Source organism: Episyrphus balteatus, chromosome 2 (genome assembly GCF_945859705.1).
Source record: "Episyrphus balteatus chromosome 2, idEpiBalt1.1, whole genome shotgun sequence".
In the NCBI taxonomy this organism is placed as follows: domain Eukaryota; kingdom Metazoa; phylum Arthropoda; class Insecta; order Diptera; family Syrphidae; genus Episyrphus; species Episyrphus balteatus.
This window is the reverse complement of record NC_079135.1, coordinates 104004658-104030204: the sequence shown is the minus strand read 5'-3', so window position 1 is coordinate 104030204 and position 25547 is coordinate 104004658. Positions and strand designations below refer to the sequence as shown.

The 25547-nt window shown below is 30.0% G+C and overlaps 1 protein-coding gene across 3 annotated transcripts in view; it reads left to right on the top strand.

The window, feature by feature from the left end:
- The window catches only part of LOC129911612 (kinesin-associated protein 3), a 41158-nt gene extending 16331 nt beyond the window's left edge, over positions 1–24827 (top strand). For all 3 annotated transcript variants that reach the window (XM_055989461.1, XM_055989462.1, XM_055989463.1), the window contains 8 exons: positions 16823–16988; positions 17093–17323; positions 19474–19610; positions 19673–19840; positions 19895–20578; positions 20635–21402; positions 24291–24529; positions 24601–24827. In XM_055989461.1, coding sequence (XP_055845436.1) covers positions 16823–16988; positions 17093–17323; positions 19474–19610; positions 19673–19840; positions 19895–20578; positions 20635–21402; positions 24291–24529; positions 24601–24757 — 2550 coding nt within the window. In that variant the 3' untranslated portion in view covers positions 24758–24827. The remainder of the gene's footprint in view (positions 1–16822; positions 16989–17092; positions 17324–19473; positions 19611–19672; positions 19841–19894; positions 20579–20634; positions 21403–24290; positions 24530–24600) is intronic.
- The last annotated feature ends 720 nt before the right edge of the window (positions 24828–25547 follow it).

Sequence of the window (25547 nt, the reverse complement as noted above, 5' to 3'; positions counted from 1 at the left end):
GCCATATCAGAGGAAAAAGTATGTACAAGAAGGTACATATCAAAAAAAGTTATTAATTTCAAAAAAAAAATATTAAAAAAAAATGACAAGATTGCCCTTGACAGATAGGTTAGAGTTATATCAGAGGGATTAAGGAAAAAAAATTCTGTCAAGAGGTTATATTTATGTGCTATGGTAAATAAATTGAAATAATATTGAAACGAGTTTTTTTCATCTTTGTTAATATTTGATGATATTTTTTTTTATTATTTGATAAATCTTTTGATTGATGTTGATAATACAATAATATTGACTCTTTAATCTGAACTTTGAAGTTAAGCATTTTAAAGTAAATAGTTTCAAGCAAACCAGTTTTTTTTTTTGGTTTTGTTTGTTTGTTAAGTAAATTTCTGGATATTTACAAAAATAAAAAAAAAAAGTGAAACTTGATTTAAGCGGAAATCATGAATTATGGACTTTTTTTTCACTTAATGTATGTGCGAAGTTGGCATTTTTGTGTAGGTACGTTTGAAAATAACATATTTCTACAACGAAAATCGTCTTTGAACAAAATTATACCTACCTTTACAAAGAATTTCACGAATTCGATTTCAAAATTGATCTTGCACGTTACGTCTTTGAGAGACATAAATTCATTTTTTTCATAAGCTGATTATGCAAAAAATTAAATGTGTTATTTTACTTTCTAAAATAGGTACATACATATTTATCTGAAATTATTAGGTATGTTTAATAGGGTGTGTCAAAATGCAAAAGTATGAAATTTTCAAGTGTAATAGCTTTTAAAAGTTGCATTGCTTATCAAAATTAAATCCTGCGTTTACAGTTTTCATTTTAATTAATATCTTTGGCTCGCTCAAAATATAGGAAGAAATCTGCACCGTTTGGATACAAAAAATATATATTTAATATTTTTAGGCTTTCACGTGAAAGATTATTCCAAGAAAAAACTTTTAAGCTTAATTTGTTGGAATTGAACACTTAGTAAAGAAGCTACAAAATAATAAGTCAAGGAAAAAATCATTTTTTCATATAAAATCCTTTTTTTCCTAACAACTTCAAACGATTTGAGCGAGCCAAAGACGAACGATATTATAATTTTTGTTTACATATTATTAAATTTCAGACCCTAATACAACTTTTGACCACTATTACATTTGAAAATTAGGGTACTTTTATTTTTCCATACAAAAGTGACACATAATGAATCTGATCCGCACATAAAAGAACAGAAAAGATTTGAAAAGTACAAGTTTTTGTGTTTCATGAAAAAAAACTCGCCCCAACTTTTTCTACAATCTGTCATTTTATGTTTGATGAATTTTTTCAGCACAGAAAAGTTCAAGTTTTTCTTCTCCTACTTTTGGGGTAGAGCAAGTGAGTGAAAAGTGTCAATTGTCAACTGTTTGTTTTCAATAAGAGAAAATAAGATTTTAAAAAGTGAATTTCTAAAAGTTTTTGACATAACAAAAAAATATTTACGTGAATATTAAAAGTGCTAGTAAATTATTTATTTTAATAAAAAAAAATTTTTCAAGAAATGATTTTTGAATTAAAAATTTTGCAACTAATATGGACAACTGTCAATCTTGTTAAAAACGAAGTTGAACTTTTCTGTTCTTTTTTATTCTGACAGTATTTACAAACTTGTGCTGCTCTGATCTGTTCTATCCTAGACTTTTTTCATTAAACAGACCTATTGATATCAAGAAAAGAATTATAGAAAATTCTTTCTCTGTGATCCGTGGAAGGCAAAAACTTTATTATCTTTTTTTTTGGAATTTGAATTTTATTTTATGTGGTAAATAAAATAAAATTCAAATTCCCAAAAAAAAAGATAATAAAGTTTTTGCCTTCCACGGATCACAGAGAAAGAATTTTGTTTGGATGTGGTCCATACATTTTTTTCTGGAAAGTACCCATGTTCTTTTGCGAATTTCATTTTGTTTTTATAAGATAAATACGATAAAGAACCTACAATTGTCTTCCTCGAGCTTCCTGCGAATTTTTCTTCTGCTAACGGTTTTTTTTTCAGTGGATTACATTCTCAGACCAATGGATTTTTTTTAGAAACTTTGTCGATTACAATCAAAATTATTATTTACTTCTTAATTGTATACCAATTTTTTTTTTTGTTGAAAAATGTTTGAAAATGTCAATTTATTAAAAAAAAACTAATTAAAAAAAAAAACGGTTCTAATCATTTTCAAATTTTATTTTTACAAAAAAATTTGTTGTACGAAATTAAATGGCATAGATAATTGGTTAAGAGGTCAATAACCATTTAATAAGATTGTTTTGTTATAAAAACATCAATTTCTATATTTTTTTCAGCCTTTAAAATGAAAAAAAAAAAAATTATTCGTTTATCATATTTTGCACAAATCTAACAAATGGTAAATGGGATTTTTTTTAAATACCGGTTTCGTTAATAATAACCTTTTGTTTTCAAACTCTTTGAATGATGCTTTCTTCGCATTATTCTTGAACTCACAAACCTCAAAATCTTACAAATTTCACTACGACCCAAATTAATTATTATCTAACTAAATTTTGTCAGCAAAATTATGTTCGGCACACTGTTTATTACAAAAAAATAGCTTTAAAATCGATTTTAATTTATTTTTTTTTAAAGAAATTCGACATAATGTACCTATTTTAATCATGGAAATTACGAATTTTCGAAACTTGATGTCAGACATCTAAAATAGCATCAATCAAGTTTTTCAAATTTAAACCAGATCAGCTTCATCGTGGAAAATGATTCCTTATCATTTCTGAGTACGGCGTAAAATCAGCACTTAAAATTGCAATGTTTTCGGTTCTTCTATCACTGACGCATAAAAATAATAAATTAATAGTGGAACAAATCAATTGGAAAGCTTCCATTTCAGCAGCACAACACAGCCAAAGCAAACGCACTTATAGTGAATTTATGATTCATCTGCCTGCTATATATGCAATCAAAGTAGGTCTGAGCCTTCGAGTGCATCTTCCGGTCAAAAGGGAACCGTCTTGAATCGCTGATGAAAAATGTATTTGAGCGCCAACAGTTTTGTTTGAATTGTTGAAAGCTTTCAAAAAGTTGTTTACTGATAATTTTTTGAAAAGTCAAATGTGAACATTTGAATTACATTGCTTAAAAAGTGCATAACTTATTTCTCATGATATTGCCTCGCAATGAAAATACTTCTGATAAATCAAAATTCTGCATTTGAAATTTTGACCTGTCTTATCGCATCATTCTATTTGTCTGCCTGTCTGTGAAAACAAGCCAAAATTAATATGTAAACCAACAAGTGTTAGATACCTCGATGCATTGAAATATAGACAAATATTTATTAAATAACATCTGTCACGCGTCAAAACCATTCTTTATTTATTTCTCACTCACATGCGAAAACTTCAATTCCATAAAATTATTTAATTATTCAGGCCTGCTTAAAAAAGTTTGCGTTTCACAGTCAATTGTAATGATAACTATCTAACACGGAAAAGACTTTTGTCTGAGGAGTTATCCATCATAATCATAATATCTTTGCAGTCAGACACACATAACGAGTGTAGACATAACAAATTATTATCATTTCTATTCACAAATATACAATAATAACAACTTAAAAAAAAAGTATAAAATATGTCTCGCACGCCAAGGCAAATAAAAATTTAAAAAACACCTAGCTGAAAATAAAAAAATTGGTTTTAAAACAAACTAACTGACACCTATTACCAATTCGTGATACTCTGCGATAGATTAGTTACACCCAGCTCTGAAAGTCAATGACATTTAAATTAGCATATACAGCAATAAAAGAAAATAAACAAAAAGAATCGCATATTTATCGACTTTATGTCTGCCAGCTCCAAGATCGAGTTCAGCCAATCTGTTAAGGCGATCACTTCCGGGGGAAAATCTAAGTAAATTTTATTATTGGAAACTTCTAACTCTTTTTAAGTAGCTCAACACTATAGCATAGAATACATACCACACACAGGTGGCATAAGAGTGTATAGTATATAGTGTGTAAAAGGAAACCGTTAGTCTGCTTTTCAAGTACTTTATACTTTGGCGAAGTCAACGTGTCTGTAAGTTAAATGACCACTTTATTCTAGCACCAACGACAAGAAGGCACCCACTCCATTTTATACTTTTTTTTTTGTTTTTGTTTCAATTGATTTTTCTAGCTTACACTTTGTAAAAGCGGACATGGAATTAGTTGACGTTTGTTTGGTACAGGGTGACTCTGACATACCTAATTGGAATGTAAAAGTTTGATGAAGGTTAGAAAATGGATGATTACACTGGTCAACAAGGTTTTTGCCACAAGAACCAAAATATACTTTTCTAGTAGTTTTGGATTTGCTGAACTCGAATCTGAAGTCAGAAATTTTTTATTGGCCTCCGTTTTTTGAAATATATCCGTTACAAAAGAACTGGTTTTATTCTTGCAAAAAATGTTTAAATCTTTCCGATATCTCTTTTTCTGCCCGAGATATTTACAATTTATGTTGCGATCTTTGACTCAGAAACAGCACTGGCCAACCAAATTTAACTTTTTTTTGTTACAAGAACCAAAATATACTTTTCTGAAGATTTTTTGGTTGCTGAATCCGCAGTCAAAAAAATTCTATTAGCCTTCGTTCTTGAAATATTACCGTTATAAAATGCAAAAGCACCCAAAAACCTTCAGAAAAGTATATTTTGGTTCTTGTGGCAAAAATTCTGTGACCAGTGACTTAAACTTTAAATTAAGTTTAGTTTCTCTTTGGCTTATTAACTGAAATTTAAGATATCTCGAGCAATAAAAGATATATCGGGAAAATTTAAACAGTTTTTAAAAGAAGAATATCTGTTCTTATAATCACCGTTACAAATTTGTTTACAATGAATTACCCCACATAAAAACAGAACCTCGAAAACAACCGTAATGACATTTTTTTTATCATTTTATAACAGTAATATTTCAAAAACGGAAGCCAATCAAATTTTTCTGACTTCAGAAACTACTAGAAAAGTATACTTTGGTTCTTGTGGCAAAAAAAAAGTTAAATTTTTTTGACCAGTGTTATGTGCAACTAAAGCTACCTACTCTTTTGACTTTTGGACTCCACTTTTTCTCTTAATTCATAAATTAGTGTACAAAATTCGGTATTATAGTTTGAAGGAGATCCGAAAACTCTTCCTTAATGACTTAACGGATCTTATAACATGGTTTGAAATGTGTTTCAGTATTAAGAAGTAAGGTATGCGTGGAGTGCGGGTAATAAGGCCTACCTAAGAGATTTGAGATAAATTGCTATTAATTCAAATACCTAAATACATTAAATATTTTGTTAATTGCAAGTAAAAATAAACAAAAATGAGCAGCTTCTGCCAGAAACAAAAGCAAAATAAAACAAATCTCTTGTGGCACTAAAAGCATTGTCTCATTTTAACAATTTTATCTTCCTTTTAACAAAACCGTGGTATCTTCATAATTTTGAGACCTCGAGTTACTGCAAAGTTACTAAGTTGCATTTCTGTAGCTCAGGCCTTATTACCCGCACCTATCTTATTTCGAGAATTGAGACACCATTAAATATTAAGGGTTAGTTCGATAAACTGTCACGCCAGCCGGAGGTTCTGGATTCAAATCCGACCTTAACTTTTTTCTTCATGACTTTGGCGTGACTACAAAAAATCGGATCTGGTGCCTTCACCTGGTTGATTCTTTTATCAGTGGCTAGCAAATTTGATAGCAAGTAGATTCCAGTGGAATAATTAGAAGACCAGCTAAGTGCGGCTTAAATGTAGTTACTAAAGCACTAGGTTATTTTCCATCGTTCGTGATCCTTAGCATGTTGCCTAAAGTTTTCTAGCTCGAAATTTATAAGATAACATACATGCCTGCACAATACCATTATGGACATATTTCCCACAAAAAGTTTTTCCAAAAAAACGTGTTCACGATGTCCTTCTGCGATGAGACATAACTCCACAATTCGATTATGAGCTGATGTCCCACCTTAGTCGGAAATAAGTTTACAAAAAAATGTGTGGTTATATTCAACCTGCAAAATTTCTTTTTTAAGCAATGCAATTTCCAAAAAAAAATATACACGTGGCTTATGTCGTACCTCGATATGGATTTATGTCCCATCTTAATAGGAAATATAAGTTAAAACCCGCGATATTTTTATTTTAAAGAATGCAATTTCCAACAAAAAAAAAATGATGAGATATAACTCCACATTTCGTTATGAAATCGGAATAAACTTCACAAAAAAAAGTATTTTATTATGTCATACCTGATAAATTTCAATTTAAAGTAATGCAATTTCCAAGACGATTTTACACCCAACAAATCGTGTAAAGAGCCCAAGCAGGGGCTTTTGCAGGGATTTAAAATGCCCTGATATGTACCTCACTGTTAACCTTCATTATGAAACTTTGAAGCTTCCCTTGTTATTTTTTTTAATAGATCTAGACTTTGGACTTGAGCTCCGTGTAGTCTGAACTGCGATATCAAATTTTTTGAACCGACCTATTCTATATTTTATGGTTAAGTGGTACATGTTGAAATTCGATAATTTTTAGTTGAGTCTTTTAAAGTTTACAGTTTAGAAACATGGGATCATAGTAAAAATTGACAACTACAATTTTTTATCAGGGCAAAACTAAAAGAAGAAAGTAGCGATTGCATAGATAGAAAAAAGCAACGATATGTGGTATTAAAGTCTATGAAAATACGATGGGTCTCGTTGGTTTTTTTTCCAAAATTTGGCACTTAAGAAAAATAAGGTGCCGACCAGTTAAACTGTCAGAAAATGGTCTTTAACGATTGTAGAAAGCAGCAGTTAAAATATGCTCTTAACGAAAAATAGAATGGGTCTAAACGAGAACATATCATAAAAGTCATGTCCACTTTTATTTAAAATCATTTCTTTTGCAAGTGTTTTTTTTTTTTCCTAAATTTCGCCTATTTTTACTTGCATAGGGCAAGTATTGGTTTCGTGTAGAAAAAAAAAATTGAGGTTTTAATCAAAACCAACATTACGATGATGGAGAAGATCAAAAAAGTGGTTTTCGTCATGCCGTCCGTCGGTCTGTGCGTCCATCTGTACATCGAGCTAGGGCCTAAACGGATAGATGGATTTGCTTGAAACTTGGTACAGATGATTTTTACGTAATTCCCTAGACCCGTTTTTTTTTTATTTTTTTAATATCTCCATTTTAACGCATACCTCCCATATAACGTTTTCGAGGTATTGCAAATTTCTCGAAAACGGCTCTAACGATTTCGATCAAATTTGGTGTGCGAAATACTCTTATTGATTCCAACAAAACTGCGTTTTTAGTTTTTCTCTAAAAATGCGGAGAACGGAAATATGGCGTTGCCGTTTTTCAAAAATTGACATATTTTTTAAGTTCATATATTTCATCAAAGCATTAGTTAATTTTATTCAAAATTTAAAGACATAATTTTGAAGTGTCAAAAATAAAAAAAAAAAATTTAAAAAAGTTTTTGAAAATAATTTTTTTTAAGTTTTTGAAAAAAAAATTTTAATTTAAATTTTTTTAACTTGCAATTTTTTTTTTTTGATTTTTTTTTCTCGACACTAAAGAAAATCTTAAATTTCCAATAGCAATTTAAGATAACGATTCTTTGAACTACAAGAGCAAGTACGTGCGACCCCAGTCGTGCATTTTATTTGAAAATAAAACCTCAGTGGTTATTTCTTTTTTTTTCATGCATAGTAAAGAAAATCCTTTAAATGTGTCCTTATTTCATCGAAAGAGCCTCTATTAATCGATATTATTCCACAGTAAAAACGAGGTTACTTATTGAAAAAGAAAAACATACAAAAAAAAAAAAAAAAAATGTTTTAGGGATGCCCTGCACATTAACAGCATTGTAATTTTAGCTTTGGTGTGCTAACAAATAACTATGATGGTGATTGACCTAAATGCTGCATAACATGCAGCATGAATTGCTGCTATATGCTGTTATACTGGTACTGGACTCTATTACATGCAACATGACTAAAGCAATAATCCAATAATTCTACCATCACATATTGTATATATTTAGTTTGATAATTTTATTTTTATTGAGGTTTTCCTGTTGGTAGTGTGACCTTATTTCCGCATTGCTCTTTAAAGGGAGTTTCCAAAGTTAAATTAAATGGAAAAAGATGCATGCGCCTTTATATTTTAGAAGAGCAAACAAAATAGAAATTATTTATTATAAGTTCTTTTAGTTGAAAAGTTAAATTAAAACTTGAAACTATCTAAAAATGTATGCTATGGAACAACCCTGAAATAGTTCCATATAAAATCAGTTAAAAACAAAAGTAATATTTTACATCAAAAAGAATCAATGAAACTTATGTGACGTAAATTATTTAACAAAAATATTATCTACCCATAGATGGTATGAAAACAGTTGGTATATATTTCTTTCAACAACGACGACGCATCTATATTGAAAAACTTCAGAATAATTTAACTAAAAATAGAAGAGTATAGGTGCACTTACACTGTTGATTGATTGCTATGCTAAATTTCCCTCTTTTGAAACTTATGAATGATGAATAAGTAATGAGAGTGTGATGAATATTGCAAACAATCAATATGTCTTCAGTATTTTTTTTTTTGTTTTTTTTTTCACATCTCTATAAGTTGTTTTTGTTAAAAATGTTTACCTACTTGAAATGAGTTTTTATGTTAAAACTTCTCAAGCAGAAAAATCGATTGAAAACCTTGAAAAATATCAGTTCATATTAAACTGTCCCATAACTCTATGTAACTTTTAATATTTATGAATTTCGATATGCATAGGTGCTTCAAAGTTTCTCAAAAATAAAATTAAAATTCCCTTGCCAAAGTTTTACGTCTCTGTCATACATTATTTTTTAAAACAATGAAATTGGCTGTTTTGACGTGATAACGTCTTATAAATCGATGAACCATGGCAGCCACCACAAAAAAGTGACGCCATTTTCTAACGTTACACTCTCGCACTTTCGCAGTGCGGCAAAAAATTTCAATTCAAAATTTAAAATAAACTATTAGAGATACAAAAATCTTTATAGCTTATTTGAAAGATGATAACATAAAGCTTAATCCAAATGAAGGATTTTTAAAAATTCCGTCATTGAATAGGGTAAACAGGGTTAAAACGTAAAGATGAAATTTGGGCTAAAATCTAAACGCAAAGTCGTAGAGAATTGATTTTTTTTGCTATAGATAGATGAGACTAATTTAAGAATAACTCCATTTAAGAAAAAATTCCAAAAAATTTTTAAACTAAGCTATAACGTTTTGTTTGAATGTTGTACACGTGTTGGGGCTATGACAAAATGGTGATTTTGGGTAAAGGAAATTTTTTTTTACAATTCTAAAGATGCCAGGTGAAAGATGAGGGAAAAAAATTAGGCGTCTGATACGGATTTTTTTCCAACACTCTGCGTTTCGAAACATGCATTTTTGAAAAATATCTTGTTTTTAGGGGTATTTTTGGGTAATTTTTGATTTTTATAGGACATGTAGGTTTTGGCCTTATGCATTCATGTGCAAAAATTTGGAAACGTTTAGTGAGTTTTGATTGAATAACGGAAAAAACAAGTTTAAAAAAAACACGTTTTTTGACCGTTTTTAACCGATTTTCATCGTTTTTTTATTTTTATCTTTTTTTCTTTAAAAGATACAGGAATAAAGTATATGGAGTAATGATAGACCATGACTACGACTATATGTGTGCGAAGTTTCAATCATTTTCGTAAACACAATTTTGAGATAACGGTAAAATAAAATTATAGAATTCAACAGGTTATAACTTTTGACAAAGAGCAGATAGAAATTTTATTAAACTTTTATGAGCATTCTGATACAATTACCTTTTATTTTGTATATCACACATAACGGTAGAAACTTGCAATAAACCTCAAAACACCAGTGGAGATCTGTTGATCATGAACAGCCACCAGTGTGGGAAGTACCGTAATCTCAGTCTGGAAATTCGACATGGTTGACTTTAAAAAATTCTAACTTCTCTTGTAGGTATCTTTGAAATGAGATTGATACCTCATTTGAAAGGTGAAATAATAAGCTTTCACATGGTAAATGTGTTTATAGATTGTCAAACAAAAAAATTGATTCCATAGCCTGAGAACATAAAAATAAATGTTTTTTTTTGCTTTTTTTAATGAAATTTGATCGATTTCAAATTCTAGCTCTTTTTGTAGACGTCTCATAGACCTGATCGATATATATATTTTTAGCTAAGACAATAAGCTTTCAGATGGTATAAAATTTTTTATAGGTTGTTAGGGAAAAAAATAGAATTAAGATAAAAGATAAAAATTCATGTTATTCATTTTTCTTAGAAAAAGTAAAATCGTATCTGGTGCCAAAATCTGCGCAAGGTTTAACTCTATTTAGGTCTTTCATTAGTTTGGTCAAAAAGTGTTTCGTTTCAAATTGTTCTTTTTTCGAGAAAAACATTCACCATAAGAGTTGTTACTTTTACTCTTTATATGTATCTCCGATTTCACTTTTTGTGACTTGGTTTGGTTCCCTTCAGCTTTGAGTCCTCCGTATGTGCATCTATAAACTGTAACAGAAGCAAATATATGAAGTTTGTCATTGCTATGCTGTTAAAAATTATACTTGCGTAATATTTGCATTTCTAGACCTGATCCTCATATTACTATTCCCTTTCAACATCCGCATTACACAAATGTTCTATCTGGCTTTCCAAATTTTAATTTTAAACTTTTAACTGATTTGAATAGTGTTACACTGAACCAAATCCTTACGTAAATACAACGAAAAAATTCGTTGAGCCAACGAAAATTTAATTAATTTTCAGCCGATGAAAAATTTAATTGGCTCAACGAAATGGCTTTCATACGTTAATGAAGAACTTCATCAATCAATGAAAACTGTAGTATTTTAATGAAATTTTTCATAAAAATTTTTGATCGAGAGTTAATGAAATTTGACATCACTTTACGAAATTTTTCATCGATTAACGTAAAATTTAACTAACCACGGTGATATTTTTCGTTAGTCAATCTATTTTTTGATTAATTTATGAAAGAACTTTCGTTAGCTAACGATTTTTTTCGTAAATTTAATGAACATTTTAATTAAATTACGAAAAAATATTTGTTAGCTAACGAAACTTTTCGTTGTATTAATTGTATTTTTTTATTGGACTTGTTAAATTATTAATTTAATATATAGTCCAAAACCAAAAATTGGCGTTTCGACCCGGTGGAGCTCACTTAAGTCAACTGATGAGTCCGACTTCTCGTGAGACACCTTGTCAATACGCAAATATTTTTTATATTCAGCTCAACTTACATAGATTTTTAAACAAAAACCTAATGTGAACTATATAAAGCAAGATTCAATTTTTAATCATTAAACCAGAAATGCACCCAAGTCTACGTTTTTTTTTGTTAGGCAACGATTTTTTTCGTTAACTGATGTATTTTTTCATAAGCCAATGTAATATTTCATTAGTATATGAAGAATTTTCATAAGCTTATGAAGATTTTCGTTAGTTAATGTTGAATTTCATAAGTTAATGAATTTTTTCGTTACTTAATTAAAACTTTAATAAAGTAACGAAAAAATTCTTATTTTTATTCTTTAAAATGAATATGAAATTTTTCGTTAATTGATGAATATTTTCATTGAATTGGATTTTTTGGCACTAAAAAGGGAGAAAAAGTGTATGAAACGTTTTCATTAATTGATGAAGGTTTTCATATTACGAAAAATAACATACGTTGAGCCAACGAAAGTTTCGTTGGGCCAACGAAAATGTAGTGTATGAAACGATTTTCGTAATTTTACGAAATTTATTATTTTCAGTGTACTTATCATGAAATTCACGCTCAAAAATATACCCTTTCCAGTCGGCCAATATTTGTAGATTATATGACGTTGTCATATTTGGCTCCGCAAAATTAGACCCCAGGAAATAAGGCCCCAAAAGAAAAAATGAAATAAGGCCCCAAATTGGGGTATTTTTTCATAATGAAAATATGCCCCAGTGAAACAAGGCCCCATCGAAATGAAAAAATGCCCCAAAAATAAATGAAATAAAGCCCCAACTTATTTTGAACTTTTTAAGAAAAATGAAATAAGACCCCAATTTTTCTTTTTCATAATTAATTTATTTTTGGTAATGAAATATCACCCCAAACCAACAGAACTATCTTTATTGACGGAACTTTTAAAATTGTTCCTCAAGGATGTTTCAAACTGTTATTATGTTTTTTTTTCGGTTATTCTGTTACTTATTAATGCTTTTTTCAATGATCCCTGATGGTTTTTTTTACATTGAAAGGCATTAGTTTGCAGTGCAGCACGATGTTTACATTGAAAAGCATTAGAAAGTAACAGAATAGCTGAAAAAATCGCGCGATTTTTCAGCTATTCTTTTACTTTCTAATGCTTTTCAATGTTTCTAATGCTTTTCAATGCTTTTCAATATAAAGATCGTGCTGCAAACGAATGCCTTTCAATTTCTTGCAGCTTTTCTGTTACTCCCTGTTGGTTTGCAGCAATACTTTACATTGAAAAGCATTAGTAAGTAACAGAATAGTTCAAAAATCGCGCGATTTTTTCAGCTATTTTGTTATACTAATGCTTTTCAATGTAAAGATATTGCTGCAAACCAACAGAGTCCATAATATGCGGTACTTTGCCAATTCTGGGTCCTTGATGAGCGGAATTTTACAACAGTTTTTTTGAAAGATAATTTAGTATAGCATTTTTATGTAAATGATGAAACATGAAATAAAGGCCCAAATTGTTTTTAAAATAAACTGAAAGTAAGCCCCAAAATAAGTGTTGGGGTCTAATTTCATGGGGGCCTTATTTCGTAATGAAATTATGCCCCAAAAACAAAATGAAACAAGGCCCAAAAAAATGAAATAACACCCCAAAATTTGAGAAATTTCGTTGTTGTTTTGTGTGTATTTTTTTGGGGCCTTATTTCATTTTTTTGTTGGGGCCTAATTTCGCGGAGCCGTCATATTTTTATAATTTTGTTTAAATATTTTTGTCAAAAATGATAAATTTGAGTAATTTGGTAAGGAAAATAGCGGATATGATTTTTATTCTACAAAAATTAAACAAAATTCCATTCTATACAACAAGAGATAAAACGTTTTTAAACTTTTAAACAAGTTACAACACAAGTTCATTTAAAAAAAAAGTCTTTCTTACAGGTCATTCTCCTTTTATATCTAAAATTAAATGACCTAGACCATAACATAAGAAAAAAAGGTTCACACAATTATTCGTTTTTTTGTCTTCATATAAGTATCAATAAACTCTTGGCACAAATCCAGTGACAGCTGTTATAGTTTGTGTGTGTCTAATTTTTCAATTTCAATTCCATTATACCTACTCTTTGACAAAAAATCTCTCCAAAACTTATTTTGATACAAAAATATACTTGGCATCCGCATCAGAGTATATAATAAATTTAATCCATCACTTTCACAAAAAAAAAAGCTATAGCAAAAGAAAAACGTTTGTGTTTTTTTTTTACTACTCAGTTTCCCCTCAACACATTAAAAACACACAAAGTTCAATTTTATGTTTGGAAAACTGCCCAAGGCTAGGAAAAAAAAAAACACAAAAAAGTAAATCGACCCAACATTAATCTATACAATCTGCTGGCAGATAAACCTCCCTGACCTGACCCATTTTCGAGGCAACACAATTTTCCTTTCGAATTTTTATTGTTCGATATTGTTTTTTTTTTGTGTCATTTGTGTCGGGTCGAAAGACTTGGAGCTATTTTGCGCGTAAAGTGCGAGTTGAAAGAAATAAAAAAACACGCAACTATAAAAAAATATCTACTAATTTTAACAAAAAAAAAAAAAAGACAGACACTTTTGAAGATCAATCTTTAAGAGCTCTCTTTTATGGTTGATATTTAAAATGGCATTGATAACTTTGCTGATTTTTTGCTTGTATAATGCTACTGGAGATAATTATGGCAATTAAATGATTATCCCATGTGGAATTTAAAAAATTGTTTATTGCGTCATTTGTTTGAATGTGTGCCAAAAAAAATGTATAACATTCAAACGCGTCAACCATAAGCAATCTATTTTCGGTCAAAAGATGTTGCTTTAAAATTGACCCTGGGAGGAAGAGATGATAAAACAAACACAAGTTCGACAATCGACACTATCCAGATCCAGATGAACACTTTCAAATTGATTCGGAAACAAGCCCTGATGATGATGATGATGTCTGACTCAGATTGAAATGTTTTAAGAGAGAATAAACAAAAGAATTGGCACCAAACACTGACCGACAACACTCTGCTGTTGGCTGTGTTTCTTGTCTGTCTCGACTTGGTCATTTCCATAAAATGGTCATGGTTAAGTTTTTATTTTTATAACTCGCGAAGCCCCTTGTAATATAATTATTATTATTGTTGTTGTTGTAATATTTATTCGTTGTGATCTACACACAGCTCGTAAGAGGTAATGAACTTGAAACTTGAAGTGGGAGTTAACATTGACAGCTGGCGTTGGTCGTTGTCGGCGGAGTCCGTCATTGTGCGGTAGTTGACCACCATCAATGCAGGCCCTATAGTCCCATATCAATTTGACCTGTTTGACCGCATAATAGATTGTATTAATAATACTTTTATTGCTTCTTTTTGAATAATCTATGAATACATATTTTTAATTGATTGATTTATTAACCGATAAGGGATTTTAATTTGTATGTCAGGGTCATGGTTAGGGCGTAGACTTGCAATATAAATATAAAATCGATGCTGGTTTTTATAGAGCTGAATACTGTATTGAAAGAGATAAGAAGTAGATATTAACTTAGATAATAACAAATCAGTTTGAAAAAAATACAATTGAAAAGTTAAGAAGACAAACGTGCGAAGGGACTTTAACAGCAATGCTGTCAAAGACTGACTCAATTGAATTGATAAAAAAAAATGAATATTACTTTCGCATGGATGCCATAGTCAGAAATGGAGCAAATTTAAACTTTACGAGAACAAAAAACGCATTTTTGGCATCGCTTTTTCATAATGCCCGTAATGAAGTATTTTATAATTTTATTTTCAAATCATACAAAGTCCGAAAATTGTAATACTTATGAACAAAATTTTGAAATATCTTAGCTATTAACGGTACATATATGAAACTAGTCAACCGTCGTGTTTTTTGACATTTGACCATTCCAAAATTTGTATTAAAAATATTTTTTTCTTTAATTCTCGTGAGAGAAACTTGAATAATTTATCTCGGTCACTATGGTGTATGAGCAACCTTTGCTTTTATAAACATGTTTATACGTCACTTAAAATAAGTCATATCTTTAAGGTAAAGCTCCTACATATATTAAAGTTTTAACAAACCAAAGTTTAAAATCCCAAGATACTAGATCTTTGTCTTCGTTCAATGTCTTAACAATTTGCTCATGGGGTTTTCTGGTGATATCCTGCCAAGACAAAAGTTTTAAGTAAAAATTTTAATTTACTGGTAATATTTTTTTTTTTACTTATAAGTTATAATATCCAATAAAAATATGAACATCAAAATCGTAGTATTGTTAAAGACGATTTCTTATTACTCGAGCAGAAAATCTGCCTATCACATCCAATGACGTAACACTGATGAAAGCAAATGAGCGACATGTTCAATATTTGTCACAAATTGTCATCTACATATAATAACAATCGAGCACTCATTTTATAAAAAGTCCTCACAAATTATTTCTTTAGATTTTTCCAAAAAAAAATCACAAGGCATACGAAAAAACTCAAAACATCATTCAACAGCCACAACATTAGAAGTAGGTGCATTTTTTAACTCACTTTAGCTTCAAGTTAAATCAATTAACCCTCTGTAGGCATACTTCTTTTTTGTGACGTGATGGGCACACGGGTGCGAATTTGGTTTATACTTTTTCATGTCGCTAGAACTTTTTTCGGTCTCAATATTTTATAGAGAATCGTATATAAAATTGATGTAGAATTTTGCGAGGAATTCGAATATTGTATTCACATTTCTGAAAAAAAAATATTTTCACTATTTTTATTTATAAATAAATTACATTTTAATCTATGTAATTAGGAGATGTATCCCAACTTATTACATACAAAAAAACTGTCCCGCAAAAAATGTCATTTAACTTCCTAATTTAATTAGGTCATTTATAAAAAAAATGTAAAAATATTTCAAATGTTTTTAGAATCAAGTTTGTTTTCTTCTTAAAAAAACATTTCATTGGAGTTTTTGACTCCCTACGGGATTTGCCGAATTAGATTTGACAATGCATTAAAATTTCATTTCTACCAAAATTGGGATCATAAAATGATAAATGAATGACAATAATCTATAATGTAAAAATCTCGAAAATAAACAAAAATAATCTCGAATGCAAAAATTCAGAACGTATAAAAGCTTCCAATGAACTAAAACATCGAAAAAAAAAACAAATTCGAGAGTTTTTTTTTTTTTATTTAATAAAATAAATATTTTAATACCAAATATTTTTTTTATGTCGATCGGTCTATTTTTTCCCGGAGGTATTTTCGTACAGGGTTTTTATTTGACGAACGACAAACTAAAGGTCACTCATTTTCTTCTTTGTATGAAAGTCTTTAACAATCTTGATGTCGTATTTTGGGTAGTTTAAAGGTGGTTTTTCAGGTCATATTTATTCACCCGAATATATGCCCCCTATCATTATCTCATGTCATTTTATTTTCTTGTAAAAACTTATATAAACCTAAAACTCATAAAAAAAAATTTTGTTCTTCTTTTCCATTAGGACTGTCAGAAAATCATCCGCCTAAAAACTCTCAATGCAAAAACAGATCCAGCTGCTTTGGCCAGAGAAGTTGTCGACAGATGCGATCTCATTCACAGATCCCAATTGGCTGATGTTGAACAAATTATTTTTTATTTAAAAAATCGCAAAAATAACACAGGAAGTGGTAAATTATGACACATATATTAAATTTTTTAACTTAAATTAGTCTAATTTAAATTAAAAACACACACAAAATTCTCTTTGTCACTTCTAATATTATTCAAATAGATATAGCAGATAATAACAGCCATCGTTCAACTTCTGCTGTACGTTCTTCATCAAAATCAAATCAACAACCAACACCACCATCACAACCACAACAACCCGATGTGTCTATAAATCATATCGATGAGTATGTTGAACTTTTGTATGAGGATTTGGGAGAACGAATACGTGGTTCAGCTATGATATTACAAGTTGCCAGAAATGCTGACAACCTTGAGGAATTGGAAAAAAATGGTAAGCTTTGTGGTATTCCCGTGTTGAACGCAGGCCACCTGAACTTTATTTCTGAATTTTTTAAAGTCTGTGATTGGTCAGATGTCATGAAAAGTTAGATAAAATTGATTCTGCTCTCCAGAGCCTCTAAAAAATCAGAATCAGAGTTGATACAATAAAGATCAAGTGTCTTGATTTGCTTTCAAATGCTTCTTTGGAAGACTTAAGTAATAGAAAGTATTTAACAAGAGATGACACTCTGAACCCATCCAGAGTGAAAAGCTATTCAGTAGATTGCGTAAATAGTTTATTTTTCTATAAAAATTTTGTACGCTTCGCATATTCAATCTAAAGAGTATAATCTTAAAAATAATCCAAAATTATTTTGGAATTTTGGAATCAAAACGAAAATGCATTGGCTTTCCAACAACAATGAAATATTGTGACCGTGTATCTTCAGATCCAAAGAAAATCGCGAAACATGTTTGCAGACTTTTTTCAAAGTATCTATAATACACTAGTCCAAAAAATTAAGGGAACAAAAAAAAAATCGTGATTTTTTTAGTGATTTTCGATAGGTTGTATCTCAGTAAAAAATGATCGCATCATGACAAAATAAAAAGCTTGTGAAAGCTCTGCTCTTCTAGTTTTACGATTAAATGTTCAAAAACCAAAATTTTTCAATTTTATTTTCATTTTACTTTTCTCTTAAGAAAGTAGGAAATTTTTTTCTGATAAAATGATTATTATTTTTAGAAAGGCTATTTATTTGGCCTTAAGATTCATTTTGTTTCACACTTCTACGATTTTTTTGAGACTGCAATATCAGTCATCAAACCAAAAGCCATAATTTTGACTTTGACTATCAATATCTCAACAACAGAACACCGTACAGAATATTCAAGGATACATTTAAAAATTTCATTTAATTTTCTACAAAGAAATTAAGTTTGCTTTTTTAAACAAAATGTTTTCTTATTTTTGAGATTAATTTAGAAAAGCTATCAAAATAGGAATTTTTACAGTTTTTTAGAAAATGTACCGCTATTTTATTTCTATGGTTGATAAGATTAAACTGAGGCTTAATTATTGAAGTTTAAAATACTTTAAATTAATATGCAAAGTTACAGATTTATTCATCCAACAGTTTTTCAGTTGTGAGCGTTTAAACTTTTGAGATGAAATAAAACACCATATTTCTGCAGGTCTAAATGACTTACTTTTTTGAACTTTTTTATGAGCAAAATCAAATTCTTTTGAGTTTATTTGAAAATTTTATTGATAAATATCGTTTAAATTTAAGATAAACCAAGGAAAAACAAAAAAATTTCAAAATTAAGAAAAATATCCAAAAATGGTATAAAAAGCTTTTTTTCAAAATATAACATTTTTTTGAAAAATTTTAATTTTTCCTTGGTTTATCTTAAATTTAAACGATATTTATCAATACAATTTTCAAATAAACTCAAAAGAATTTGATTTTGCTCATAAAAAAGTTCAAAAAAGTAAGTCATTTAGACCTGCAGAAATATGGTGTTTTATTTCATCTCAAAAGTTCACATGAATTCTTTAATATCAAGAGCTAACTCAGTACTTGGATTTCTCAAAAGAAATTCTTTTGAATTTAAGGATCCTTACACCTTGAAATCCTTATTCTGTTAATTGGTCCGTTCTACGCTGGAATATTGTTGCATTAAATGGAACCCTACAACAGCAAAAAATATCAATAGAATCGAAAAAATTCAAAACATTTTTTTGCGTTTCGCTATTCGTCGTTTCTTTGAAAACAATAATAATGATTGGCATTCATATGTGTCGAAATACTTATTGCTTAGTCTTCAATCCCAAGAAGTTAGACAGGACATATTGTGTTGTACCATTGACGGTGGCAATTTGCTTTTTCAATTTAATTTGTATGCTCGTCAGCGACCGTTAAGGTCAAGACCGTTTTTATGGGAAACTCAGAAAACTTCCTATGGTTTACGTGATCCAATTTCAAGTTGTAATAAATTATATATTTTAAAATTGATTTAACGATGTCTAGAGAACAATTCAAATGAAATTTAAATATTGCTTTGTATCTTTTAGAAAATTTAAATAAATAATAAATAAATAAACCCGCCTAGGTCAGTGTATTGAAGATTTCATCAATTCTTTCTTTTTTCTTACAGAGGCTGCACTAAGCGCACTTTCGAGAGTCCTTCGCGAGGACTGGCGAAAGAGTCTAGATCTCTCAACGAATATAATTTATATATTCTTCTGTTTCTCCACATACACAAAATTTCATCCTGTGATTGTGCAGTACAAGGTTAGTCTTACATTCATTTCCTACTCTTATCAACCTTACTTCATATTGTTACTTTATTTCAGATTGGTTCCTTATGCATGGATGTCATTGATTTTGAACTCCGGCGCTACGAAAATATGCGTAACGAATTGGATGTTCGAAAGAATCCCAATACAAAACTCAGTAAAGAGAAATTAAATCGTAGCTCAGATGATTTTCTTGATATAATGAATGAGGAGAAACCCAAAGAGGTAAGTAAGATCTTTATCAAATTTACAATCTTCTTATATGTAACTACTTTCTAGATGGAACCCCCACGCCGTCGTATCCCTGAATTAAAACAACGCCCAAAATCTGGTAATTGGAATAGCTTTCATGGCTCCATGTCATCATCCCTGATGAAAAGTCAAATTTTAAATAGCAGTTATCATGAACACCTATCCTCTGGAGCAACATCACCCGAAGCCACAACAAACAGTAATGAAGCATTAGCTTCTAATGATCCCAAAGTCAAGAAAGAAGAATATGATCGATTGAATAAACAATTGAAAATATTCGCCAAAAAACAAGAACAACTCCTTCGAGTTGCTTTCTATCTTCTACTCAATATGGCTGAAAATGTTAAACTTGAAGAGAAGATGCGACGTAAAAACATAGTAAAGATGCTTGTTAAGGCTCTAGATCGTCAAAATATAGATCTCTTGATGTTAGTGACGACATTCCTTAAGAAATTGTCAATAGTTGGTGACAATAAAGATGATATGAATGAGTTGAATATTGTCGCCAAGTTGCCCAGGCTGATTCAAAGTGGCAATGCCGATCTAATACAAGTTACCCTTAAGTTAGTTTTCAATTTGTCCTTTGATGGTTCGTTACGTCGAAAAATGGTGCAAGCTGCTTTCCTTCCAATGTTGGTGATGTTTTTGAATGATGAAAAGCATCATGGAATTGCTGTGAAGATTCTATTTCACATGAGTTTGGATGATAAGGTGAGGAGAAGGTTCTTCCTATTGACTCATTCATTTACATAACTTCTTTATTTTAGGTGAAATCAATGTTCACCCACACAGAGTGTGTCCAAATGGCAACCGATGCTATTATTCTTAATTTAAATACCAAAGTTGACTTGGACCTCGTTGCACTATGCATCAATCTATCACTAAACAAACGTAATGCACAAATAATGGTCGATGGCAATCGTCTGCACAATCTAATGGATCGAGCTTTTAAATATCAAGATGCTCTCCTAATGAAACTCATACGAAATCTATCCCAACATGAAAATCTCCAACACATGTTCATTGATTATGTTGGAGATCTAGCCCGCATCATAACAATGTGTGATGATGAGAATTTCATTGTAGAATGTGTTGGAATTCTGGGTAATCTATCGCTATCCGATTTAGATTATTCACAGATTTTGCAAAATTTCGAATTAATTCCATGGATTCGAAATATATTGGTGCCAGGAGAGAAATTAGATGATATTGTGCTGGACACAATTGTATATTTGGGTACCTGTGCACGGGATGAATCGTGTGCATTGTTATTTTGTAGAGCGAAAGTTGTACTTTCGCTGATTGAATTGCTTAAGGCGAAGCAGGAAGATGATGAAATTGTTTTGCAGATAATCTTTGTATTTCAAAGAATATTGAGGCATGAAAGTACTAGAGAGTATATGATTAAGGAGACGGAATCACCAGCTTATCTGATTGATTTAATGCATGATAAGAATTCAGAAATAAGGAAGGTGTGTGATTATTGTTTGGATATTATTGCCATTTCTGATTCGGAATGGGCTTCACGAATTAAGGTAAGTTGCAAAAGTTAAGATTGTATATTAAATACAATTTTTGAACGGGAGATAAAAATCATGATATCTATTTTGATTTTCTTACAATAGAAGAGATTTCTTTATGAAAATCCATTTGCTGTAGTCAAAATCTTCCAAATATATATCATGTCTTCACGAGAGAGTCCTTAGCTAAGCATATATGTAAAACAAACGAGGATGTTCCTTATTATATTCGTGGGAATTTCTTTAAAATGGATAAAAGCACCATTACTTTTATATGAAATCGTGCTCGTTTTCTAAAGATATAATTCAACTCTCTTCAATTCTTTTCTAGTTGTTATCTTCTACATAGCACTGCATATGCTTCCTATTAAGATTATCATTAGAAATACTAATGGGACTGAAAATACTTAAATTGATGATTATTTCCAGTTCTACTTCCCTACAACAGGTAAATAAATAAATGAACAAATTACCTCATTCTGAGGATCATAATTTTGGTTGTAATCTTTTGAGGAAAGTAACTGGACTGTGTTAAATAATTTGACTGTCGCCGCTTGGATTTAAAATGATTTTCCAAGTACAGTCTCTGTTGACAATGTCAAAAGATTCTTCGAAGTCGATGAAAAGGGGTTTAAGTACAAATCGATATTGAAGATAGTGTCTCTGCAAGCAGCACGAAAATTCCTCTCCAGTCTTCGGAATTTTAAACACTTGTTCTTCTCCGCCACCACGTCCTGCCTATTTAAATATGAGCTTTTAACAAAGTAGGTCACTGAGGTGTATGTGTAACCTTTTTTCATAATCGATACTAATGCACGGTTTTAAGCAAATTTAATCAAAATGCATTTAACCTGATGCAAGAAGAACTTCAGTCAGAATTTTCAAAATCTTGTGCTTTCCCGGGTAAGAATAATTTAATGAATTCGCTTAACATAAATAAATAAATCAAATGCGCTCTTCGTTCATTAATACAAATCAATATAAAGTAGTCTTGAGATACTGCACTACCACAAGAATTTTTTAAATTAAAAATCAATGTTTTTTAATATTTTATTTCTAAATAATATTGGGGGATTTTTATAAATAAACCTTTTTTTTAAAAACGTTCTATTCTTGCATGATCCTAAGTAAGAAAACTATTATGTTTTCTTATTTGCCGGCAAGCAATTGCTTAATCGCACTTAATTAGTTAAGTGTAGTCGATAAAAATATGACGCATTTAATCATATGCACCAACACTATAGGTACTCCATTTTTGGCAATAATTAAAAATAATTGCATTTTTGAACTGGCAGAACTTCTCAATCATCTTCAAGAATAAATTGAACGACGGTGTCGTACGTAGTTGCTTTCTTATTTACGGTAATAATTCATAAATTAATAATTTTAATGTTATATAAAAGTAAAATTATGGAAGAAATATAAAAAAAAAATTAAACTGGGCCCGAATAGGTTTGGTTGATATTTGATAGTTGGTTCAAGTGGTTTTGATTAAAAAAGAATTCTTAAAGAACAAGTCTTCAAATCATTTGAACCATTTTTTTTGTATAAAAAAATGATGAACTTTTTTTTTATAAAAAAGTATGTCCTTAAAAAGGAAATATTAATCGATATAAACAAGAAAGTATCAAAAATTAAGAAAAATAAAATGCACGTACATGCTCTTGAAGTTCAAAGCTCTTTTATGTTGTTGCAGATTTTAAGAGCTGGCCCTGTATACATTTTTACAGATGGACGCATAGACGCACAGACGGACAGACGGAATTGCGAGACCCACTTTTTTTGAGTTCTCCATCATCGTAATGTTGGTTTAGATTAAAACCTCAATTTGTTTTTGACATGAAACCAATACTTGCCCTATGCTATACAAGTTAAAAGTAAAAATAATGATGCTTTTTTAAATATCCAAAAATGTTTCTTTTTTTTTTTAAAGTGAACATTGGATATACAGGGTGTCCCACAGTCACCGCCCCAAATGAAAACCATGGATTCCTGAGGTAATTTTAAGTCGAAAAACTTAAGTTACAACCAATCAAGAATTTATTACAGTTTAAGTTTGTCTCAAAACTTTTTTTTTCTGCGGATAACCGTTTCTCCGTCATTTTGCATCAAACACAATTTTCTTCGTTTTTTAAGTTGTTTTTACACTTTCATATCAATTAAGAAAAATGACCAAAAATCATTAAAAACGTCATAACTCGAAAACGGGACGAAAACGAGAAAATTGCCACTTAAGTTTTTCGACTTAAAATGACCTCAGGAATCCATGGTTTTCATTTGGGGCGGTGACTGTGGGACACCCTGTATATCCTCTACCTACTTGAGAGTAGTTTCTTCAAGAACCTTCTTTTTGCTGTTAAGGTTATTAATTCAACCTCAGGTCCGTTTTTATTTGGATTAAAGAGTCGTCTAAAATGTTGCACCATTTGTGTTTCGAAACACTTCTAAATATGTTTTTCATACACTTTTTATGACCTTTTTCTAAACAAAACATAGCTTAAGACTATAACACTATTAGAATAATGAATTAAAACACAAACTTCAATCAGGACATTGATATTTTAATGTTGCTTCTTTGAATTTTACACAGCGAATAAATACATATGAGAATGAATGAGATTGAATGAGAATGAAACACAATGGTATATTTCTAAGAAAAATCTTTTCAGGGGAATTACCCGATATCGTTACACATTTGAATTGAAAAGCAAAGCCTACTCAACTGTAATATTTATATTTTGAATTTACATTCAATAAACACCATCTTAAGAGAGCTATTAATTGCTCCAAAAAGGTGCATTCTAACTTTAACCCTTCGAAATCGGTTCCACTTTTTATCTTAAAAATTCAACTTCATGCAGTCACATCAAATAATTTTTGTTTCCCTTTTGTAAAATTATCAGTTGGAGAAGTTCCGCAATCACAATTCCCAATGGTTAAGTATGGTTGAACAACAACAAGACCATGAAGATAACCAAGACTATGTCAATAATGAAGACGATGAAGGTGAACTACCACCTTATTTGACATCAGATTATTTGGATCGTTGCGATTTATACCAGTCTGTAGATGATAACGATAGTAATAATGACAACAACCCAGGTAGTCCAGCTATGTCAACTTATAGTCGTCCTGTCAGCAGGTAAACAAAAAAACATTTGAATCTTCTTTTCGCATAAAGTAATATTTCTTTGTTTTTTGTTTAACTTTCAGTTACAGACGGAGTACAGACCTAGAAGACCTTTACAACATGACATCGAGTTCAAAGTCACAATCATCCAGTCAAGGAGACAACAACAACTACATGTTTAAATCTAACAAATCATTAGATTCCGAACCAGGCTTACATGAAGAGTTACTAGTTGCCTAGGAGGGAATCAATTAAAATTGCGCCTGTCGCTTAACCTCCGAGATATATATTTTTTTTTTAAACGAACAAAGCATGAAATGAACAAAGAAACCAAAATGAAAAAGCGAACTACGAAAAAAATGGGAGAAAATGGACTCTCTCATTCAGATGGAACTTGAACAAGAAAACAAAGAACAAAAAAAAACTAAATACATTCTAGAGTTTAGCTTTTAATTAATTTATTGTGTCGTATACTCAATTATTCTCTATTCAATTGTAAAACCTTTCAAGCGATTATATGTATGTATATCATCCATATGTAGTTTATCATATATTTATGTATGGCTGGCTTAAAAACGCACATTGATTTAATTTTGAATAATTTTTTGTAATATTCTTTTCGAAAAAAATTCAATTGCCCTAGATTATTTTTTTTAATTAAATTTTTTTCAAATGTACCGCGAGATCCCATCAAAGGAAGGTCACATCGTTGAAAATATAATTATATTATGTTATGTTATTACTCTCTGTATGTTTTGTAAAAAAAAAGAAAAAGAAAATGCATATTATTTAGCTGAATTTTTAGTTGTAACTATTGCAAAATATTCTAGTCCAGCGTTTTGTGTAATTTTTTTTATATAATTTTTTTTTATTATAGATTTAATGAATTAATCGTAAATGTGATATTTTTTTTTTCATTTTAATAATTTAATTTTAGCAGTGATTCATAAAATAATAATAATAATAAAAAAAGAAAATAATGAGCGAAATAAAAATTTAAAATTTATATATTTTTTTGTAATTTTATGTT